The 19971-nt window shown below is 37.7% G+C and overlaps 1 protein-coding gene across 1 annotated transcript; it reads right to left on the reverse strand.

The window, feature by feature from the left end:
* Positions 1–306: 306 nt before the first annotated feature.
* On the reverse strand, positions 307–19907 carry dedd1 (death effector domain-containing 1). The gene is made up of 7 exons (XM_084384696.1): positions 19758–19907; positions 19134–19312; positions 18398–18874; positions 18189–18308; positions 12055–12183; positions 2710–3097; positions 307–1613 (listed from the first exon to the last, which is right to left on the reverse strand). The coding sequence occupies exons 3-7, from the start codon at positions 18861–18863 to the stop codon at positions 1607–1609; spliced, it is 1110 nt and encodes a 369-aa protein (XP_084240822.1). The 5' UTR covers positions 18864–18874; positions 19134–19312; positions 19758–19907; the 3' UTR covers positions 307–1606.
* Between the last annotated feature and the right edge of the window lie 64 nt (positions 19908–19971).

The following is a 19971-nucleotide window of genomic DNA, read 5'->3' on the forward strand; positions in this document are numbered from 1 at the left end:
CATCATATATTATATAATTATACATGATACAACTATACACTGTACACATTATTTAGTCTATATTTTGTGTCCAATATATTAATAGACATTAATATATTATAATCGCTAAATGGTTTAACAAAAAGTTTCAGTGATTATGGGCGCTAAAGTATACAATTAATCACAGGTGCATAATGTAATTCATACTAAAACCATAAATGAACTGGAAAATATAAGCAATACTTAGAGGAATTTGGCCTTAACATTCCCAAAAGGAATTTAAAAACAGAAATGAAACATTTTATCACACAATATCAGAGACACAACTATTTTCTGACAGTAATTTATTAAGAATCATATTTACTTAAATGTACATATTCCAAAACAACATCAAGTAATATGTTTAAACAAAAACATCAAAACACAAAAGTGTTCAATTTTCCACTCCCAATTATGACAGGACTGTTCCAAAATGAATTACCACTAACTACTACTAAACATTTCTCTTTCTGTCATAAAAGTACAAATATAACAAAAAGGGCAACACGTTATAGAAACAGGACCAGAGGTAAGTCTGGTTGTGTGTCAAGGCTGGTGTCAAATCAGCAGTCATCTAATTATAATTACCTATCATTTTTCTATCTGCAATTTACAAAGGCATCTAAAGGCCCTGATAATCCACGACTTGCTGGCCTTGTTTCTGAGACAAACAGCATGGTAACATGGAGTTGTCGGGACAAATGTAGTCTCACAGTGGTGCACACTGTAGAAAGTCTTTGTTGGAATAGATCAGCATGAATCTTTACTCCATCTTGTGGCATTTCCAAATGTTGGCAATGTTGGCAAGTACTGTATAAAGGATTTCAAAAGCCATCTATATGTGACTCTTACAAGCAGTACAACAGACCACTCAGAGCAGTTCGGTTACGCAACATATCCGCCGGCCCGATGGTGGAAGTGTGACTTTGGTCTTCTGATGCATCGTTACCAGCCCAAAATCTTAAGAATTAAGTTAGCATTTAATCTTTCAAACCCTATCAAAACAGGAGATATGCTAAAAATAAAAATCCTTATCTTTTGTTAATTATACATTTAAATGTTTTTTTTTTTTTTTGTAGATTGATTTGTAATTCCTTTGAGTTACAGTACATATTTTTTGTATATTCCCATACTTTCTATCTTTTATCAAAGAAAGAGGTTATTTTACATTTCCCAAACAAAGTTAACATAACTTGAATTCCAGGGTTCACTGTAGGTCATCACATTTTGAAAAATAAATAAATAATCTATACCACCTGGGGCAGAGTAAGTGGGATTCATAGATGCAGAACCTCCCTCCTGGTTTTCTTCTTCTATGGGTATAGTATTGTGTGTTCGTCCATGTTTAAACTGACCTGCCGTGGAGAGAAACAGCCCCACATCTGAACCTAACCTCTGAACGGTCTGACAGTTTCGGAAGGAAAATGATTCTTGTGTCCAACAAAACGGCTGCCCAGTTTAATCTAGTCTCCTCCAATAGGCTCTCCATCCCAGCAGGGTCACCAACTCTCAATGGGTAATGAAATAAAAAGGCAAAACATCTTCTTCATCCATCACAACTGAAGGTCCCGTGTGAAAATGACATTTCTCAGGGCCTGTGAAGGAAACATGATACACATCACTTTACACATATGGGAACTTGCAGAATAGCTTTGAAACCAATTCTGTAGACTATGAAGCAAACTAATCAGTATTTACACAAAATATACATTAAAATCCCAACAAAAAAGCCTTTGATTGCAGATGTTATTGTGTCATATTTGCATTCATAAAAAAAATGTATAGCTTTATTTAATGATTTTATACATTCCATACTCATAAAAAGGCACTTGGAGCATGGGGTTTAAACTGTAAAACAACTGTTTTCCATGAAATTAGTTTTTAATAATCAAAATTATACACACATATACACATACATATATATATATATATATGAAGAGTTCAGATGCAAAAGCTTGTAAGTGCCATCTGAAATCATTTTTATCAAGCTTGTATATTTAAGTTCAGTAATTTCACTTTAATGACAATTAATAGGTATTTTTCATTGTCATTAAAGTGAAATAACTGAACATAAACATACAAACTTGATAAAAATGATCATTTTAGAAGAAAATTTCAGATGGCACTTAGAGGCTTTTGCATCTGAAGTCTTCATATACACATATATATTATTGGCTTTAGAAGAGTGACGGTTTAAAAATCACTTATTTAATATCTACAACTTTTTCACCAGTGTTGTTTTTGTTTACTAAAACTATTCAAATAGTTTTTGTTAATTAAAATAAAGCTGAAATATAAATATTTCATGAAAAACTCTTTGCAACTACTGTAACTGAAAAAAAGTTTAATAATAAAAAAAAAAACTTAATGACAAAATGATGTGACAAAATAACTAAAACTAATATTAGAATTAAAACTAAAAACATAAAATAAATAAAAGGTAATTCCAAATACTACAATAAGTATATAGATAATACTAAAATAAATAACACTGTTTCTCTCCTGGTAGCAAAAAAGGGGATAGGACAAATTGCTTTCTAACACCCCCTGGTGGTTACATGTTAATATAGAGGGTGTAATAAGAGGCTATATAAGAAAATCATACTGTGTCAGCACTAATGTATGATCATTATCGTACCACATGAGTAAAAAAATACACGCATTAAAATGCACTTACAAACTCACACTCACCTTTGTGTGTCCCAGTTTGTCCCATTATGTGTCTGGTTGCCAAGCAACAGTTTCCTGCCCTCCTCGTAGTCATCCTGATCCACACTGACAAGCAGGCGGACCCCCTCCTGTCCCGCTGCCCTTTTCAAAGAGTCTGTGATGAAGACCCCTTTCAGTGCCTCGAGCAGAGCCCCGCTCAGGTAGTCTGCCCAAAAAGCATCTAGGTTGGCCAGTTCTGAGAACTTGATGTCACAGACAATGGAGCCCAGATCCCGTGCGCGGAGCAGCAGGTTCGCTCGGCTGAACAGTTCAAACTGCCTCTCCAGCGGCTGCTGCTTGTCTGAAGAAACTCCTCCACGAAGGGCCGTCTCATGCTCCGAATACTCCGCACGCACGCGCAGTCGGATATCTGAGAGCGTAAGAGCGTGGGAGACAGAGAAAGAGAGGAGGGTGGGATGAAGGATGGCATGCAAAGGGGCAAAGAAGTTGGATTTGTGAAGATCCGTTTTGAAATTGAAGGTTTTTTTGCAGCAAGGATGGAGAGAAATGAGAAAAACAGCAGCGGAGGAAAGGGGGAGAACACGAGAAATGAAGCAGATCAGTGGGGGGGTCAAAAGGAGGGCAGAAATACAGTCATAATGTGACTTGATATTCAGTTTATTTGTTTATACCAAAAAAAAATTTGGTATAAAAATAACTAAGAATAGCAATGATTCACACAGATTTGCTTCACGCAAGTTCCTTTGCAGTTTTTAAATTTTGAACTGTTACGGACAGTGTGTTAAACCAGAATGCACAAAAATCGAACTCCTCGTGATACGGCATCAGCTCCGAGATCTACTTGATAATGGAGGCCAACATCTTCAAAATGTTTAGCATTGAGATTTTGGAGTCGATCGACCCAGATTCTTCACTTGTAGTCATTAAGGCTTTTGAAACCAGTAGGCTAGTTCAGGATTTGCACTTAAGGAGGGGGAGATCTAGATCAATTCATCATGTGGTGGCACTCAAATTATTTGCAGGCACACAGGGACTTGGAAACACATTGGTAAAGTCCAACATGTCAACTGAACATAGTACTTGCATATTTGCGGGTCGCAGAGATGTGAGTGAATTATGAAAGCACATAAACTGAGGCCGTTCAGGAAGTTCAGGTGGACTGAAAGCACCTCAAGCTAAATCCAGAGATGGGCTCACATTCAAAGTCGACAGATCTGGTGATATTTATACTTTGATATGTGCATCTGAATTCTGTAGGGGCCGTAATTGCTAGGCAGAATGAAGCAGGTTGGCTTTACCAAACAGTGGAGGTAGAACTGATGTCATGCAACAGCACAGGGAACAGAGACGGCAAAATACGATTGGAGTATACATACTGAACCAGAGCTTCGCAGTGATGTCATTTCCTTTCATGTCATTAGCTCAGAGGTCAGAGGAGGAAGTGGACCCATCAATCTTCAGAACATTGCTGCAACACAAATCCAACCTTTCTACAACCAAAGCTCCACCACAAACTCCACCCTTTTGCATGTTGGGACGTTTACAAAGCAACAGTCAATATGAAATATAAAACCATCCAGTAATGTAGGGGAGTAAGCGATGACACTAAATATATTCATTAGTGAAAATGAATAAAACATTGTTCAAATGCTTGAATATACTGTATTTATGAAGTAATTGTGAACAGTAGCACTTTGGGAATGATAACTTTGTCCTGGTGTTATTCATAAATTGACTGGGGCAAAATATCCAGACATACACATTCCCTTAATTCTTTAATCAATGCAGGAACAGCACACAGCAGAGGGCTTAGCTAGTAAATATAATTACACTACCGTTTGGGGTCAGAAAGACTTTTTTTTTTTTATAAGAAATAAATAACTTGATTCAGCAAGGACACATTAAATTGAAGTGGCATTAAAGACTTTTACATTGCCACTAAAAAAGATCAGCACAACAGTTTTCAATATTGATGATAAAATAAGAACGGTTTCTTGAGCACCGAATCAGCATATTAGAACGATTTCTGAAGGATCATGTGACACTGAAGACTGGAGTGATTCAGCTTTGACAGTAATAAATTAGATTTAAATTGTAATAATATTTCACAACATTACTCTTTAAATAAATAAATTAAATAAATCTTATCGACCCCACATTTTTTGAACAGTAGTGTAATTACAAGATTTGGTAACACTATTTTAAAGTGACTTAGTTACACATTACTACAAGTACTTACTATAGTAATAAGTTAATTAATATTACTCAGTACTTATTTGAGTAAGTACAATGTAACTATGTCACCTTATAAAGTGCAACCCAAGATTATTATTTTTTTTAAATGCAAGTGAGACAAGGATTAATATGAAAGACAGTGTAACTCTGTAGAGTGTATACTATCCTACTAATGCTTTGGCAATGTAATGCTTTATTTTACCATGCCAATAAAGCTTCTTTTGATCATTATAATTAAGAAAAAAATAACCATTCACATAATGGCCCTTACTAAATTATACTGTTCAAAGATTACCCATTTCAGATGCAGACTTAACACTTGACAAGGAAACTACTCCATGATGTGAGGTCAAACCTATTTAGATTTATTACTGACGCTACTAGTACTGTATGTTAAAGGGGTCCTGACATGACAAATCAAATTTATCTTGATCTTTTGTCATATTTGAGGTATGTGTACCATTACAACATCCTGCCAGTTTCATAACTTAAAACGTCCTCCTCATTATAAACAAAGCATTTACTTCAAGCTCCAAAAATGACTCGTTTAGATATTGCGTGATCTGACGTCACAATATATTTGCATATGACCGCCGTCAAAGCAAGACATCGACGAATATTTAAACATCATTTCACCATAGGCCCCAGCCACTGGCATTCAGCCTCTTAACGGCTGATATTGTGAGTGTTGTCACGTCAAAAGCAAATAGAACCCATGATAATCACTGACACTCTCTACACTGGATACAGTGTACAGATGCGCATTCAGTTTCTGACATACTCCACGCGTTTGAGTCTGTCGGCAACAGCACAAATGTAAGAGTGAAAGAACGTTTGCTTTGACGCGTCCAGTTTCAACAGATCGTTTGCGTCTCTGTGCAGACTTTAGAAGGATCCCGGCGTCGGACACAAGTGGATCGTTTATTTTAATGGCGTCCCAGATCGTGTCAGAGGATTGTGTGTTTGTTAAGACGACAGTGTAATGGAGAGTTCAAAAAGAAACTGAAGCAGACAACTGTACTGGGTGTGACAGCAGCTGCTTAAGTAAATGATTTCATAATGCTTTGTCTGTGAATGTCAAAACACTTACATGCAACAGTGTTGATACGGTTTCCTATGCAATGATGTTAGCCAATCAGAACAGTGGCCTTTACTGACAAGCCTTAAAGGGATAGTTCACTTTGAAATTAAATGTTGGTATGTTTTAGCTTACCTCAAGGGCATCCAAGATGAAGGTGTCTTTGTTTCCGCAGTAGTTTCAATTTTGATATTTTTAGGTCAAACCGTTCTTGTCTGTCAGTCATATAATGCAGGTCTATGGTCACCACCTCAAAGAGCATGCACAGAGAAGTCCAAATTAAACAATTCCCCATCGTAAGTACACATTGATGGCCTAAGACACAAAACGAGCGGTTTGTGTGAGAAAACGAACAGTATTTATATCATTTTTACCTCTTGTACACAACCACGTCCAAGTGATCTGAGGGCGCGCGCGCGTTCTGGCTTAGTCTGCGCACTTAGTCGGACTCGTCACACACCAGGAAGCGCGCGCGCCCTCAGATCACTTGGACGTGGTTGTGTACAAGAGGTAAAAACGATATAAATACTGTTCGTTTCGTGTCTTAGGCCATCAATGTGTACTTACGATGGGGAATTGTTTAATTTGGACTTCTCTGTGCATGCTCTTCGAGGTGGTCACCATAGACCTGCATTATATGACTGACCGGCTAAGAACGGTTTGACTGCGGAAACAAAGACACCTACATCTTGGATGCCCTTGAGGTAAGCTAAAACATACCAAAATTTAATTTCAAAGTGAACTATCCCTTTAAAGGAGTTGCCCCTTAAAAACTGAACATTTCAGACAAAGGGTCAGAATGAAAATAGAAAATAATAGTTTTTCCATAAAATGTTTTTTTGTTTTTTTCGTGCAAAAAACTTTACTAACATTATAAGTGAACCTCAAGGAACATATTAAAATAAAAAAATAAAAAAACATGTCATGACCCCTTTAAAACAAGAATGTAAATTGACTTATTACCGTACAGGAACAACATTACTTATTGTGTCAAGTTTAAAAGATCATGGTGCCCCCCCCCCCTCAAGAATGTTCCAAAAAATAATTTGTAATGCAGGTTGGAAAGCAGACTCGAAACACAAAACTTCTTTAACGTTCTTTTAAACACAGCACACATTTACAGAGCACTTTTAGTTCAATTAAACAAACATTATCAGAGCTCGTCACAAACACTAATACAGGACAATGGTTTTTCTCACAGAAGGTATATATAATAAGCAGCTCAGTGGAGTTTTTTTTTTGTTAATATATGTAATGCGTCCACTGTAAGCATTATGATTTTTGTGCATTTGTGCATCCCAGAGCATAAAAAAAAAGTAATAAATAAATAACATGAATTCACAAATATTTAGATATTTTGTAAATATATGGTAAATTTCTTCAAAATAAACAAACAATAACTAACTATTTTTCTAAAAATAAAAAATAAAAGTGCATCATTTTATGGGGTGTTGCTCCATGCGAAGAGCTTCCACACTTATTTCGATCCCTCTTTTCTGCTGAACAACAAACCAAGATGGAGGGAGAGAAACGAGGGCCAAAGGCTGACCGACTGCACACATAAGTCAGGGTCAAGCTTTTCTTTTGACTTTTTTTTTTTTCTTTCATTCTCTCCCTCTCTTAGTATGTGAGGATGGCCAACTTGTTTTTGTTCCTGACACTTGTGTCAGTCTGTTTTTCAACTGTGGACATAGAGAAAGGAGAGGAAGAGAGAGAGAGAGAAACAAGCAGTTTTGGATGAACGTCGTTGCAATAGTTTTGCTATGTCTCATTTTTTGGTCAAGCAGGCAAAGTTCATACATCATTTCTTTGTTTGTGTGTGAGAAAGCAACACTTTCTAATTCATATGGAGACTGCAGGTTCAAACCTCTTGGGTCTAGAATGAGCTTATCAGGCTACTATTTTACTAACTTTACAACCAGTGTCTACTTCAATTCTACAAAATCAAAACACTGGCAAAATTCGATTTAATAAATTAAAGGGATAGTTCACCCAAAAATGAAAATTCTGTCATCATTTACTCACCCTCAAGTTGTTTCAAACCTGTATGAATTTCTTTTTTCTGCTGAACACAAAAGAAGATATTTTGAAAAATGTCTGTAACCAAACAGTTGATGGACCCCATTGACTTCCATTGTAGGAAAAAAAAAATACTATGGAAGTCAATGGGGTCCATCAACTGTTTGGTTACAGACATTTTTCAAAATATCTTCTTTTGTGTTCAGCAGAAAAAAGAAATTCATACAGGTTTGAAACAACTTGAGGGTGAGTAAATTATGACAGAATTTTCATTTTTGGGTGAACTATCCCTTTAAGGTACCTGTTAACTTTACTTAAAAGTTTAAAGTTTTTAAATATTAAAGTTTCAATGCTGAAAACACATACAAAACACTGGTATGGGTCTAAACAAGAACTGTTGGGTCATTTTCCTCAGAACTGCTCCAACAAAGGTTCACAGAGGAGTTTTTTGAAGACAAAACATCGCAAAACCGAGCTTTGCCGCTGAGTTTGGCCAACGACTGTAGAATGGCTTGTTTTGAACATAGATTATACTGAAAACATAGTAATTTCATGTCATGTAATGTTGGTGTAATATAGGCAAATTAGCATGGACTCCCAGAAATTTCCAAGGAATTTTTCATGAATTCTTTGAGTCAGTTCTGTGAAACACTGAGGCCAACAACCCCTCCAGAGAGGATTTTGTTCCTATTTTTTCCCAAATCTAGTTCATCGTTTAGCACATGTAACTGGGGAAGTGGACAGTAACAACTGAAAACTGACATTTGAACACAGAGTATTAGATTCACCCCTCCTCCTATGCGAGTTAGGAAGGGGGTTCTTTACCTTAGGACATGGACCAGGCGCGTGAGTAAAAGCACACACATGTCTTGACTGTGTATGATCGGACAGAGCGGACAGCACACACTTGTTTTTGTTGTGAGCTCTGTCTCTTTCACTCTGTCCATTCTCCTGCTTTTTCTACTCATTCTTGAGTCAACCTGCCAAGATCAAATGCGGAGTCAACACAGCAAACAGCATGTTCAGCTAGTTCAGGAGTAAAACAAAGGTGAAAGTTCAAAGGTCATTCATGGCATAGCAGAACTTGTTGTCTGAGATAATCTGAATAACAAGCATCTCCAGTGTGGATCTCAGTCAATAGAGAGCATTCAAATTTACATGTAACCATTTAAGATTGAAGGTTGGTTTATGAACATTTTATAGGTCAAAAAAGCTCACAGTGCAGTGTACAGTAAGCTAATGTTTAAGGGAGAGGTAAGGTAAGTTAGGGAACAAAGGATTCTCAACTCACTAAACAAAAGGTCAGTGCAGAAAGTAGATTAGCTTTTGCTGCATCAAAGCTCAGTTACAGAGGGGAGAGGATCAATGCTTTAAATAAGAAGTGGAATGACAATAACCAGTGTTTTACTGGATAAGAGACACCAGGAAATACAGGCTGATGCATTCTCGGTCTCAAAGGCCCAATATTCAATAATCTCTTTAAGACATTTCATTCAGGCACACCACAGGAGTTATTAACACAGAAAACTGCTTATCCAAAGGAAAAAGAAAAGGAGCAGAAAAAGGGATAGAGAAGTTGATGAAAAATGTGATAGAAATAAAAGCAAAGAATGTGAGTGTACTTTTCCGTCTGAAAATCGAACCATGAAGGAAGCAGGGGGATTGAAGCAAGTCTAAAGCATAATTGAAACATTGTCTTGTGCACATAAATGATCACAACTGCAATAGACCATAGTCAGGTTAGATGCCATATTGAATTTAAGGCGGATGAAAACAAGGCTGTGAGAGTTACGGTCTTTACAATGGCACGCACTGTACAGGTCCTAGATCATATAAGAGTCACTACTCAACTTTTAAAAATGTTATTTGTAGTTTTTGTCTACTGAGGGTTTTTTTCCCCGAATGACATTTCATCGGCTGAAACAACGTTATGTTGTTAAACAACAGTATAATCCATCGTACGCATTGTACTTCTCTCCCTCGCAGCCTCGTTTTCATTCCTGTCAAAAGTTAAATGTGGCACTATCCTGACTATTGGGTATAAAAATGCAATCAGTGACCAAATCTTAATTATACAATCTTGTTTCTGAGAAAGAAATGTTAAAAAAGAACCTTTTCTGTAATTTGAGTCTTTAATGAATATGTTAACCATTAAGCAATCTTGTGCTGCACCAAATTACTGTTTTATAGAGGTCTGCAATCCTCAAGTTTTGAATTGGTAAATACGGATGCAGGAGGGAAGATACTGATATATGTGCAGGAAGCAAGAGAAAGAAATGACTCGTGGGCCCCCGCGATATATAATTATCTAACAGCATCTAGAAGTCTGCAGCTGGAGATCTGGAGAGTCGTGTGTGTGGAAATTGGGGAAAATAGCCTATAGACACCAGGACGAGACAGAATCTAACCAGACCGGGACTGAAAAATCCCTACGGGCTTATGCGGGCGGGAACGGGACAAAGCGGGAACGTATCGGACGGGAGCTGCATTTTTGAAGGAAAAATCCTTCGGGACCGGGATCCAAAAATCCATCCCGCGCAGACCTCTACTGTATTACTTTTGATTGATAAGAGCAACTGCTACTAGGATAATAAGTACATAACAGACTATAATCAAAAACATTATAACTTTGGATTTGCTTGTTGCCTTTAGCAAAAGCAAAATGCTTTGAGCAGAAGACATGAATATGCAAGGAAATAAGCAGGTTCAATTGAGGGTTTAAGAACCCCCTGCAGCGCACGTAATGAGAAAGGTTACCAGAGCCATGCAGTCTTTGTACAAGCAGATATAAAGGGTCAATAAGCATCTGTAACAATAGAGTGAAACTGACCAGTACTGCGCATCTTGGTGCAATGAGGCAGACAAAGAACGTGTCTAGAGCCTGACTCACACACGTTTGAAAAAACAAGATGGCACCCTTATGCATGAATTAGGTTATTTGAGTAACGTAACATAACTCATCCACATTTTTATACTTTTATCCTTTTAAAATCAATGATCACAATAGATCTATATATAGATCTACAATAGAATAAATAATCTATTGAGTTTTTAATAGAGTTCCCAGATTTTCATTTACGTTTTGAAAGTGTGAGGTTCAGTGTGTGGCTCATGCATCAGACATATATTTGGAAAGAATCCACACATTTAAAGATGGTGAAAATCTGATTTCTGTCAAAAATCAACAACATATATTTATATTTTTAGTAACACCAGAAGATGCACTGTGAAGCCAAAGATGAAAAGTGTTGAAAGGAGGCAAAATCATGCAGATAAAATGATTATAGGATATGTATCTGCACTGTTACGAAGAAAACACTACCTATTATAGTGACAAAAATAAATAATAAACTACTGCAAAATTGCCATTGACATGAGCATCTCTATTAAACGTCATCATGAGACATTCAGCTCCCACAAGGGCATTATACAGGAAAACTTGTTCGGTTTTTAATGGTTTACAGAAAATTGGAGCATGAGGTAAATTGGGGCCATTGGTATTTTGAGACTTGAATGTCCCAGAAAAACAGTCCTTGCAGAAAATAAATGCCTCACACAATGCCTTCTTTCCTAACAAATAGTTTGGTATTCCTTACCTACTGTGCCATTATTGCCACTCAGTGTCACTCATGTGCTCTGTTCTGAAGAGATTTTAGCAATGCCCTGATGGCAGGACAGCTCCCATCTAGCAAAAGCATAAAGAGGCTTTGGTGTGAGCAGCCTTTGAGTCCAGTCAGAATGAAACTCAAAGTGATAATAGTGCAGTGTGCAGGGAATTCATAAAGGGATGAATGGAGATGACATACGTTTAACATTGACCTATTGTGTGACGGTTTGACACTTTCATTCTGACAGCATTAGAGGTTCAGGCACTAATGAATAAATGATTGGTTCATTATAAACTGTTGAGCTCTAAAGGATTTTATAGATACTGTAAAATCAAACAAAAGGAGAGAGAAATGAAAAGGCAAAGAGATTCATATATTCAAAGAATTCTGGTAAGAGAGATTAAAATGTAAAAAAAATGCTCTTACCGCAGGTCACTTTGTTGGGTGTTGGTTGAGGCTGGATTACAGGCTTTCCCCCAGATTTTCTTCTCCAATGGTGACCTCTACCTCGCTTCCGTCGGACAGGGGTGGTTGTTGTCTGAGAAGAGCCTGCCCCTGACACAGGTATGACAACAGATTAATACACATGATAACTAGGGCTAGGTACCCTTGGACCTGTAGCACAGAGCCCAAAACCCGTCGAGCCAGAAGCTTCGCAGCGCTTCACTAAAGCAGGGTGCACACTGTGCGATTTATTAATGTCCTTTACGATTGTTCCTTGTCAGACTGTACAAACATGATCCTCACTGTAACCGCCTTGTTTATACTTTCGCCTGGCTCTGCAGTGCGAGTCTCCGCAGACTGCGCGCGCACCTCCCCAAACGGACGAGGCGTTTATACTTGACGCGCTCTCCGTTGTACTATTCTTTGAAACGATAGGGGGCTGCGCGCTGTTACAAAAAAAGTCGTGCACACCGCCAAGCGAAATTGGGTCTTGCAACGCGCACGACCGCCCACACCGCAATGACTTCATTTTTGCCGCGCGCACCTTCGCACTCGTGTCGAGTATAAACCAAGCTTAAGCCTTCACAGTTCACACTGTAAGATCTCAGTTGTCATTGATGTCAGACTGTACGACAATCAAGACGCGTTAAAAACGGACACGCAGGAAAATTCGTTCAGACTTTTAAATCATCAATCAATGACACGTACGTTCACAGTGAACTACATTACACGCGAGATTGAAATGGTGGCTACAAAAAAGGGATGTGATGGTGAAGATAGTTTCCCACTGGTTAATCGAAGTGTGACAACACAATACCTGTATCACCGGCGGGGGCTTTGAAATCGCTAATTTGAAAGCAAAACTAAAATACGCACATCCGCACAGTCATTCATAATGCTGCGGAGCAGAGCGATCATTTTCAAATAATTCCTACTATAGGAATGAACTGAAAACGCTCGCTCTGTTCTGCACGCTCCGCGCCCGTGGACACGCACCGTTATGAATGCCCGTGCGGCTGTGCGCATTTTAGTTTCGCTTTCAAATCAGCGCCAATTCGGGGGTGGATTGCTTGGTGAATTCATTAGTCTATTATTCTTAATGAAAAACACAACAACAAAACGGTACAATGACAAATTAGCTTAAATAGGCGTTTTTACATTTCGCTTTGACACCAAATATTCCGCAATCATCTTATTAGTCAGCTCCTCACTCTCATGATAAATTAAATCTGACTCCTGTTGCTGATCTGTGCTGTGACTCTCGTTCAGCTCATGATTTATTAAGCAGACATTTTTTTTACAGTTTTTAATTGTAGTGTCTGTTCTCTAACTGAACTAAATGATTTTATCAAAATAAAAATAAATCATATTGGGGTGGTGCTGCAAGTGATGTAACTGAACTTGCTTCTGAACACCGGTAACACAGAATATCGTAGCAAGCCTACTACAAAGAAATATTTAATGTTAATTTTGGTCATGACGTTTCTTGAAAAACAAAGACAATTTGACGGTCATCGTAAGAGAAGTCTCACTGCAGGACTGTGAGTCAAAACTCATGATCTCGGTTTGAAAAAATAAAAATAAAAATCGTGATTCTCAATTTATCCAGAATCGTGCAGCTCTACAGCATGGTAAATTCAATTCATTTCAGTCAATCAGTTCAAACTAGGATTGTCAAAAGTACCAGTACTTTGGTACCAAGTCAGTACTGACATTTAAAAAATGTGACGATACCAGCATTTCTGCAGTACCGAGCAGGCGAGCACCAGTTATATTCGGTAACACTTTTAAACACTTCCGTGTGTATCTGTGTAAGCGCTCTGTGAAGAGCGCCAAAGGTTTCTATTTACAGTGTGTTTTTGCAGCAATGATCATTGAAGCCAATCCCAAACATATTTATTGAGCGTGCCTCTGGCCAATCAGAGGTGTTTAAGTTAGTCAGAATCCACTTAACACTACTCAAAACATTGGAGTTTTCATTCACCGCACGCTTTTTTTTGCAGGAGTGTAGATCTCAGTTGAGCAGGCACTGAATGTAACCAAGTGATTGACTGCTTCAGTGATTATAAAATTGCATTTATTGACAATGACATAATCATAGCAACAGACGAAATTAAACAATCTGATACTGTAAGTAAAAATAGATGTGCATTAAGTCTTAGAATGTAAATGCAAACTAATAGACCTGTCACTTGTTCTATGTAAGGTGTTTCTTTGTCCATTTTATTAAAGAGGTGGTATAATGCCCTTTTCAAACATGTAAAATAAATCTCTGATGTCCCCAGAGTGTGTGTGTAAAATTTTAGATCAAAATACCCCACAAATAATTTTATATAGCATGTTAAAGTTGTTACTTTTTGAGGGTTAGCAAAAACGCACCGTTTTGTGTTTGGCCCTTTAAATGCAAATATGCTGCTGCTCCCGACACAGAGGGCGGGGTTTCAAGAGCTTGTGTGTTAGCAGCTCCGATTACCTCACGCAGACACACACTAAAATGACAGAAACTGTTCTGCCTTTTATGTTCAAACGGAGTCAGACAAAGATGGAGAGACTCAAGAAGAAGTGACAACACGTAGAATGCAACAGGACGTCTCTGAATAGTTAGTTTATGAATTTATGTTGCTGATGTGGAGTTAACTATCTTCAATTAGCATATTCTTTCATGATAATCTATAAATAGCTCGTATAGGAACTGTTGTGAGATGCACACAGAGTGACTTTCTATTGCATGTGAAAAGACGGATGCTACAGTTTGAGCTGACTCACAACAACTCTGCCTCTTCTCAACATGGACTGCGTGTTCCCGGGGGCGGGGTTTATGTAAATTTTAGGGTTGGTAATGTCACTAACCCGTGAGGAATGTTGTGTAGTCCATACCAGCCGTTTGTTGTAGTCCTTAAAAACGATTTCTTTAAAAGCAAATATCTCCCTTTGCTTTGAACTTTGAGCGTTGTAACTTTGCAGATGGTGTTTATGCTCAAAAAGCAACATTACACACTAACTAAAGTTAGAAAAGTGAAATCAGACTGAACCACCCCTTTAATAATTTTCACTTGATCTTTTTATTTAAAAAAGCCTTAAAAAGGCTATTTTATTTTTAAAAGTTATTTAAAAATGCAACAGCGTTTCATATACATTTTCGATGCAGTGTACAAATGCGAACAGCTGTGCATTTATTTGTGCATTAAATTATAGCTGTCAAAGGATATGTATGTATTTGTGTAATTTACGGTGATCTTATAATACATGTATAATATATCTTAGTTTTGTTGAGTGTAATGGTGAATTGCAGCGTGGATCTTTAGGAAGCTTTGATGCTTTTAACTCAATGACAGCAAAATAAAACCCTTGTTGTGATGTCAGTCTCCCCTCTTCCCCCTCAGCTTACCATGCCCACTTTGAAGCATTTTTCAAACTGTATTGAGGACAAACTGGTGCTGAAACAGGGGGTTTCATGACACTTTAAAGGGTTAGTTCACCCAAAAATAAAAATTCTGTCATTAATTTCTCACCCTCATGTTGTTCCAAACCCATAAGTCTTTTGTTCATCTTCTGAAAGTAAACGAAGATATTTTTAATAAAATTTGAGAGCTTTCTGTCCCTCTATTGGCAGCTATGCAACAACCACTTTGATGCTATAAAAAGTTCATCAAGAGATCATAAAACTAATCCATATGAATTAATTGATTTAGTCCAAATTTTCTGAAGAGACACGATCGCTTTATATAATGAACAGATTGAATTTAGACTTTTATTCAATTATAAACATTCATCAGCTCAAGTATGTTTGCATGACGTGCAAGAACCAATGAGGTTCATTCTTGTGTGTAACGCAGCACATTTGAGCTTCTGCAAGAACCAATTAGGTTCATTCTTTTGTGTTACACGGCACTAGAGATGCACCGATCAGATACTTAGTATCGCACCGGCTCCGATACTGCCATTCTTGGCCGGATCGGGTATCGGTCAGACGAGACCGATCCAAATCCGATATTGTACGTATACTATTCTGTGTTATTGTTAAGCCCCACAAAAGGCACAAAAACATTATAAAGCACCGTAAAGTTTTCATGCACTATATTATAAGTGTTCTGTATTCTATAGTATAATGTGAGGTCGAAATGAATATTTAAGTCATTAAATTCAAGTTCACGTAAACTCTTCCCTCCGCTGCAGCTGTCAGTCATTCTCCATTCAGCGTTCAAACAGCGCCGTTCGGTTACGACAGTCAACACGATGAAATTCTCTCCAAGATGATTCAATGTTACTATTATTATACTTGATCTGTAGATAAAGGGTCTATGGTTTCGCATAAAACTTGCTTTATCTTGCTGGACTTTATTGCTGTACCTTAATCATGTTACTTTCTACCGGGTGTCTGTTATATCACAACACTAGAGTATAGAGCACTATAATTGTTCTTCACACGCACAGTTACTGAAATTTAAAACTGTTAAAAGAAAAGGCTCAATAAACTATTGCACAGATTGATACTGTATAATACACTACGCATCAATATGTATTTTCTTTGTGCTTTGAACTTTTCAATGCGGACTCGAAGCGTTGCGCGCTGTGACTCCATGTTGCTTTAAGCGCATCATTATGGACTCGGGATGCGCATAAGCGCTTTGTGCCGCACTGTATTGGAGCCTTTCATATCATAATACTTTTGCGAAATGAAAGATTATTGATAGCCTTTCTTGTTCTGTCCTATCTTATGTTGCTGCTTCATTAAACAGCTGCGCAATACATTTAAAAGATGTCTTAATTTGATAGTATATATAGGCTATACTTGTTTTTCATGAATGTATTTTACAACAATACAAAGAGCAATGTGTAACCTTTTATCAATTTAGTGCTACACTTATTGTCTCTTATTTGTTCCCCACTAAATAATCTTTTTTTCCACTAAATGGTCAGATTTATACAATTCTGTAAAAAAAATTTAAAAAAGCGCTGGTATCGGATCGCATCCCTACACGGCACATTTGAGAATCTGCAAAAACCAATGAGGTTCATTCTCGTGTGTAACGCAGCATGTTTGAGCTTCTCCAAGAGCCAATGAGGTTCATGTTTTTGAGCTTCCGCAAGAGGTTTGTTCTCGCACGTCAAGCATGTTCAGTTGAGCTTCTGTTTATGTCAGCTGATCAATGTTTATATGTGAATAAAAGCCTAAATTCAATCTGTTCATCATATAAAGCGATCGTGTCTCTTTAGAAAATGTGGACTTAACCACTCAATTCATACGGATTAGTTTTACGATCTCTTGACAAACTTTTTGAAGCGTCAAAGTGGTAGTTGCATAGCTGTCAATGGAGAGTACAGAACTGGCTCAGATTTATTAAAAATATCTTCATTTGTGTTCCAAAGATGAAGGAAAGTCTTACGGGTTTGGGACAACACGTGGGTGCTTAAATGATGACAGAATTTTTGGGTGAACTAACCCTTTAAATCTATACTAGTATATTGTTATACTGATACATATAAATGACAATGATTAAATATTATTCTTTAATGTTTTCATTTGGCTAAAGAGTGTGAAAAATATGCCTTTTAACTTGATTAAACTTTTTAATCAACTTGCCAACAACAGCTGTTTTATTAAGTCAAGTCAAGTCAAGTCAAGTATATTTGTATAGCGCTTTTCACAATACAGATTGTATCAAAGCAGCTTCACAGTATTAAATTAAAATAATACAACAAGGTTTGTTTCTAGTGGAATTTATTGATTGATAAAATCAAATTAAATATCCCCAGAATATCCCCAACTGAGCAAGCCAAAGGCAACAGTGGCAAGGAACCGAAAAACTCCATCAAGTGACCTAATGGTGTCCTAAAACTCCATCAGGTGACCCAATGGAGAAAAAAAACCTTGGGAGAACCCAGGCTCAGTCGGGGGCCAGTTCTCCTCTGGCGTTTATTAACTATTATATATAACTATTATATATTATATATAACTATTATATATATATATATATATATATATATATATATATATATATATATATATATATATATATATATTATATTAGACCTTGAAAAAGGCTGAAAAACAGAGTCAAAATCTTTTAACAAACTTTAATAAATGAATGTGCTGAGCTGTCATTTCTGCTCACCTGCTCTCCACTGGTGGTCTTGTGTGTTTTCAAAGGATGGTATATCTGTGTTTGGGCTGATTTGTGTGTCCCGTCTGGTATCCACCTCTGGGTAGTCTATCTTCTCTCGCTCTGGAGACACTAAAAGCACAGGTTACACATCAGTATCTGACCATAAACATAACTGTTTTACTTCTACAGTATAATGTAGTTTTAAACCTGATACTCACCTGTTCTTCTCTTCTTTTGTGAGACAAAGGGCAAAACATCATGCCGTGTAAGAATCCGCAGCAACTGCAATAAAGGTCTGAGGTTTCCCTCGCTCAAGTACCCTCGCCTCTCCAACTCCAACAGCAGTTCAACGCCACTCTTGGGTCGGTGGCGACAGGCGATGGGGCACGGCTCATTCTGCGGCTGTATTTTTCGCCATGTATTCAGAAGCCGGGGACATGGAGAATTACCCTGTGGAGATCCGTCAGGCCCTGGAGGTAAATCTTCAGTCCATCCCTCTGGATCAAGGGGATGTTTTCCAGGATAGGTTTCATCAAGGAGAAAGGACAAAACCTCGACATCACTCTCTGTGAGTTGGGAGCCCACGATTTCAAAGATCTCATGGAGGGACAGCATCCCATAGTAGCTCATGCACTCAGTCTCCTCCCAGTACAGGGAATATCTTGTGCATTGCGCTGAAGCCATGATAAATGTGCCTGGTCAAGAAGAACACAAGAATAACAAGAGTGGGTTATTATATAATTAAAGGTTTAAAAAATGACATACTGACTAAAACACGCAAACAGACCAAAATTTCAAAATTATAAAAGAACAGTGCTGAGCGGACATCACATATGTTAGCCTAAGAGCTAGCTTTCAGGGTCGATTTTGGATTAAAATAACAGTTCTATAAAACATTCAAATGCAATTGTTGTGTCTCCATTTGGTACAAAAACAACATAAAAAGATATTTACACGTTCGTAGTGGAAACAGCGCTGTTATTTTGTTGCGAACAGCGTTTCTGTGGTGACCCGCCCTCAGTCAGTCCGTCCCTCAGCAGTTCCAACCGCTGTCAAACGTTCCTCTATTGCAGCGTCACGTGCTCTTCTTATGTAACCTCACGTTTGAGATAAGAGAACAGAAGACCTAAAGCCTAAGTGATAAAGAAAAAAAGACATTCAGTTATGTTTAACTACTAAATCTACAAAACACCGTTCAATTCTATGAACGAATAATATGGTTGAGACTACGTTCAATTGTTTGTGTTTTCTGCGTCAGCTGACATTCCTGCAGCTGACTGACTTCCGCCTCTACTAGATTTTTCCTTCAACTGACCTGACATCACACTGCACCAAAAACACTCGATGTAAAATGAAACAAAACACACGCGCGCGCACAAGAAACATGTTACATACTACACACAGCCATATAAGTGCACTTGTTATCAACCTCATCGTATATTAGCGCCCGGAAGGAATTTTTGTTGTTGTTGTTGTTGTTGTTGTTGTTGTTTAACAAGGTTTTCTCTCTCCGTTTGTTTTGTTCATATTTTGCTGTATGAATAAAACACGCATATTTTAGGTCCAAAAAAATCTTACCTGTACCAAACTATTTATCTGGATTGTGATTATACTCTTCAAACCCCGCAAACCCTTCAAATACCACCCACTACTCAACTCGAACAACAACACTCGAGCGTCAGCCAGTTTTGTGGACTGATTTCCGCACAGTCGCAGATCGTCATATGTGTATTAGGAGGAAAATCGCTCGCATATGTTTTGTAGATCGAGGCTTTAAGTCAACAAACCGTTC

Source organism: Rutilus rutilus, assembly GCF_951802725.1.
Source record: "Rutilus rutilus genome assembly, chromosome: 17".
In the NCBI taxonomy this organism is placed as follows: Eukaryota; Metazoa; Chordata; class Actinopteri; order Cypriniformes; family Leuciscidae; genus Rutilus; species Rutilus rutilus.

What these genes read in the sequence shown, in the direction of transcription:
- dedd1 (XM_084384696.1), bottom strand. Translation starts at nt 18,863, where the DNA reads ATGGCTTCAGCGCAATGCACAAGATATTCCCTGTACTGGGAGGAGACT. An exon ending in AGACCACCAGTGGAGAGCAG is followed by an intron (nt 12,184 to 18,188) that starts GTGAGCAGAAAT and finishes TACCTGTGTCAG; the next exon opens with GGGCAGGCTCTTCTCAGACA. An exon ending in ACCCAACAAAGTGACCTGCG is followed by an intron (nt 3,098 to 12,054) that starts GTAAGAGCATTT and finishes TTACGCTCTCAG; the next exon opens with ATATCCGACTGCGCGTGCGT.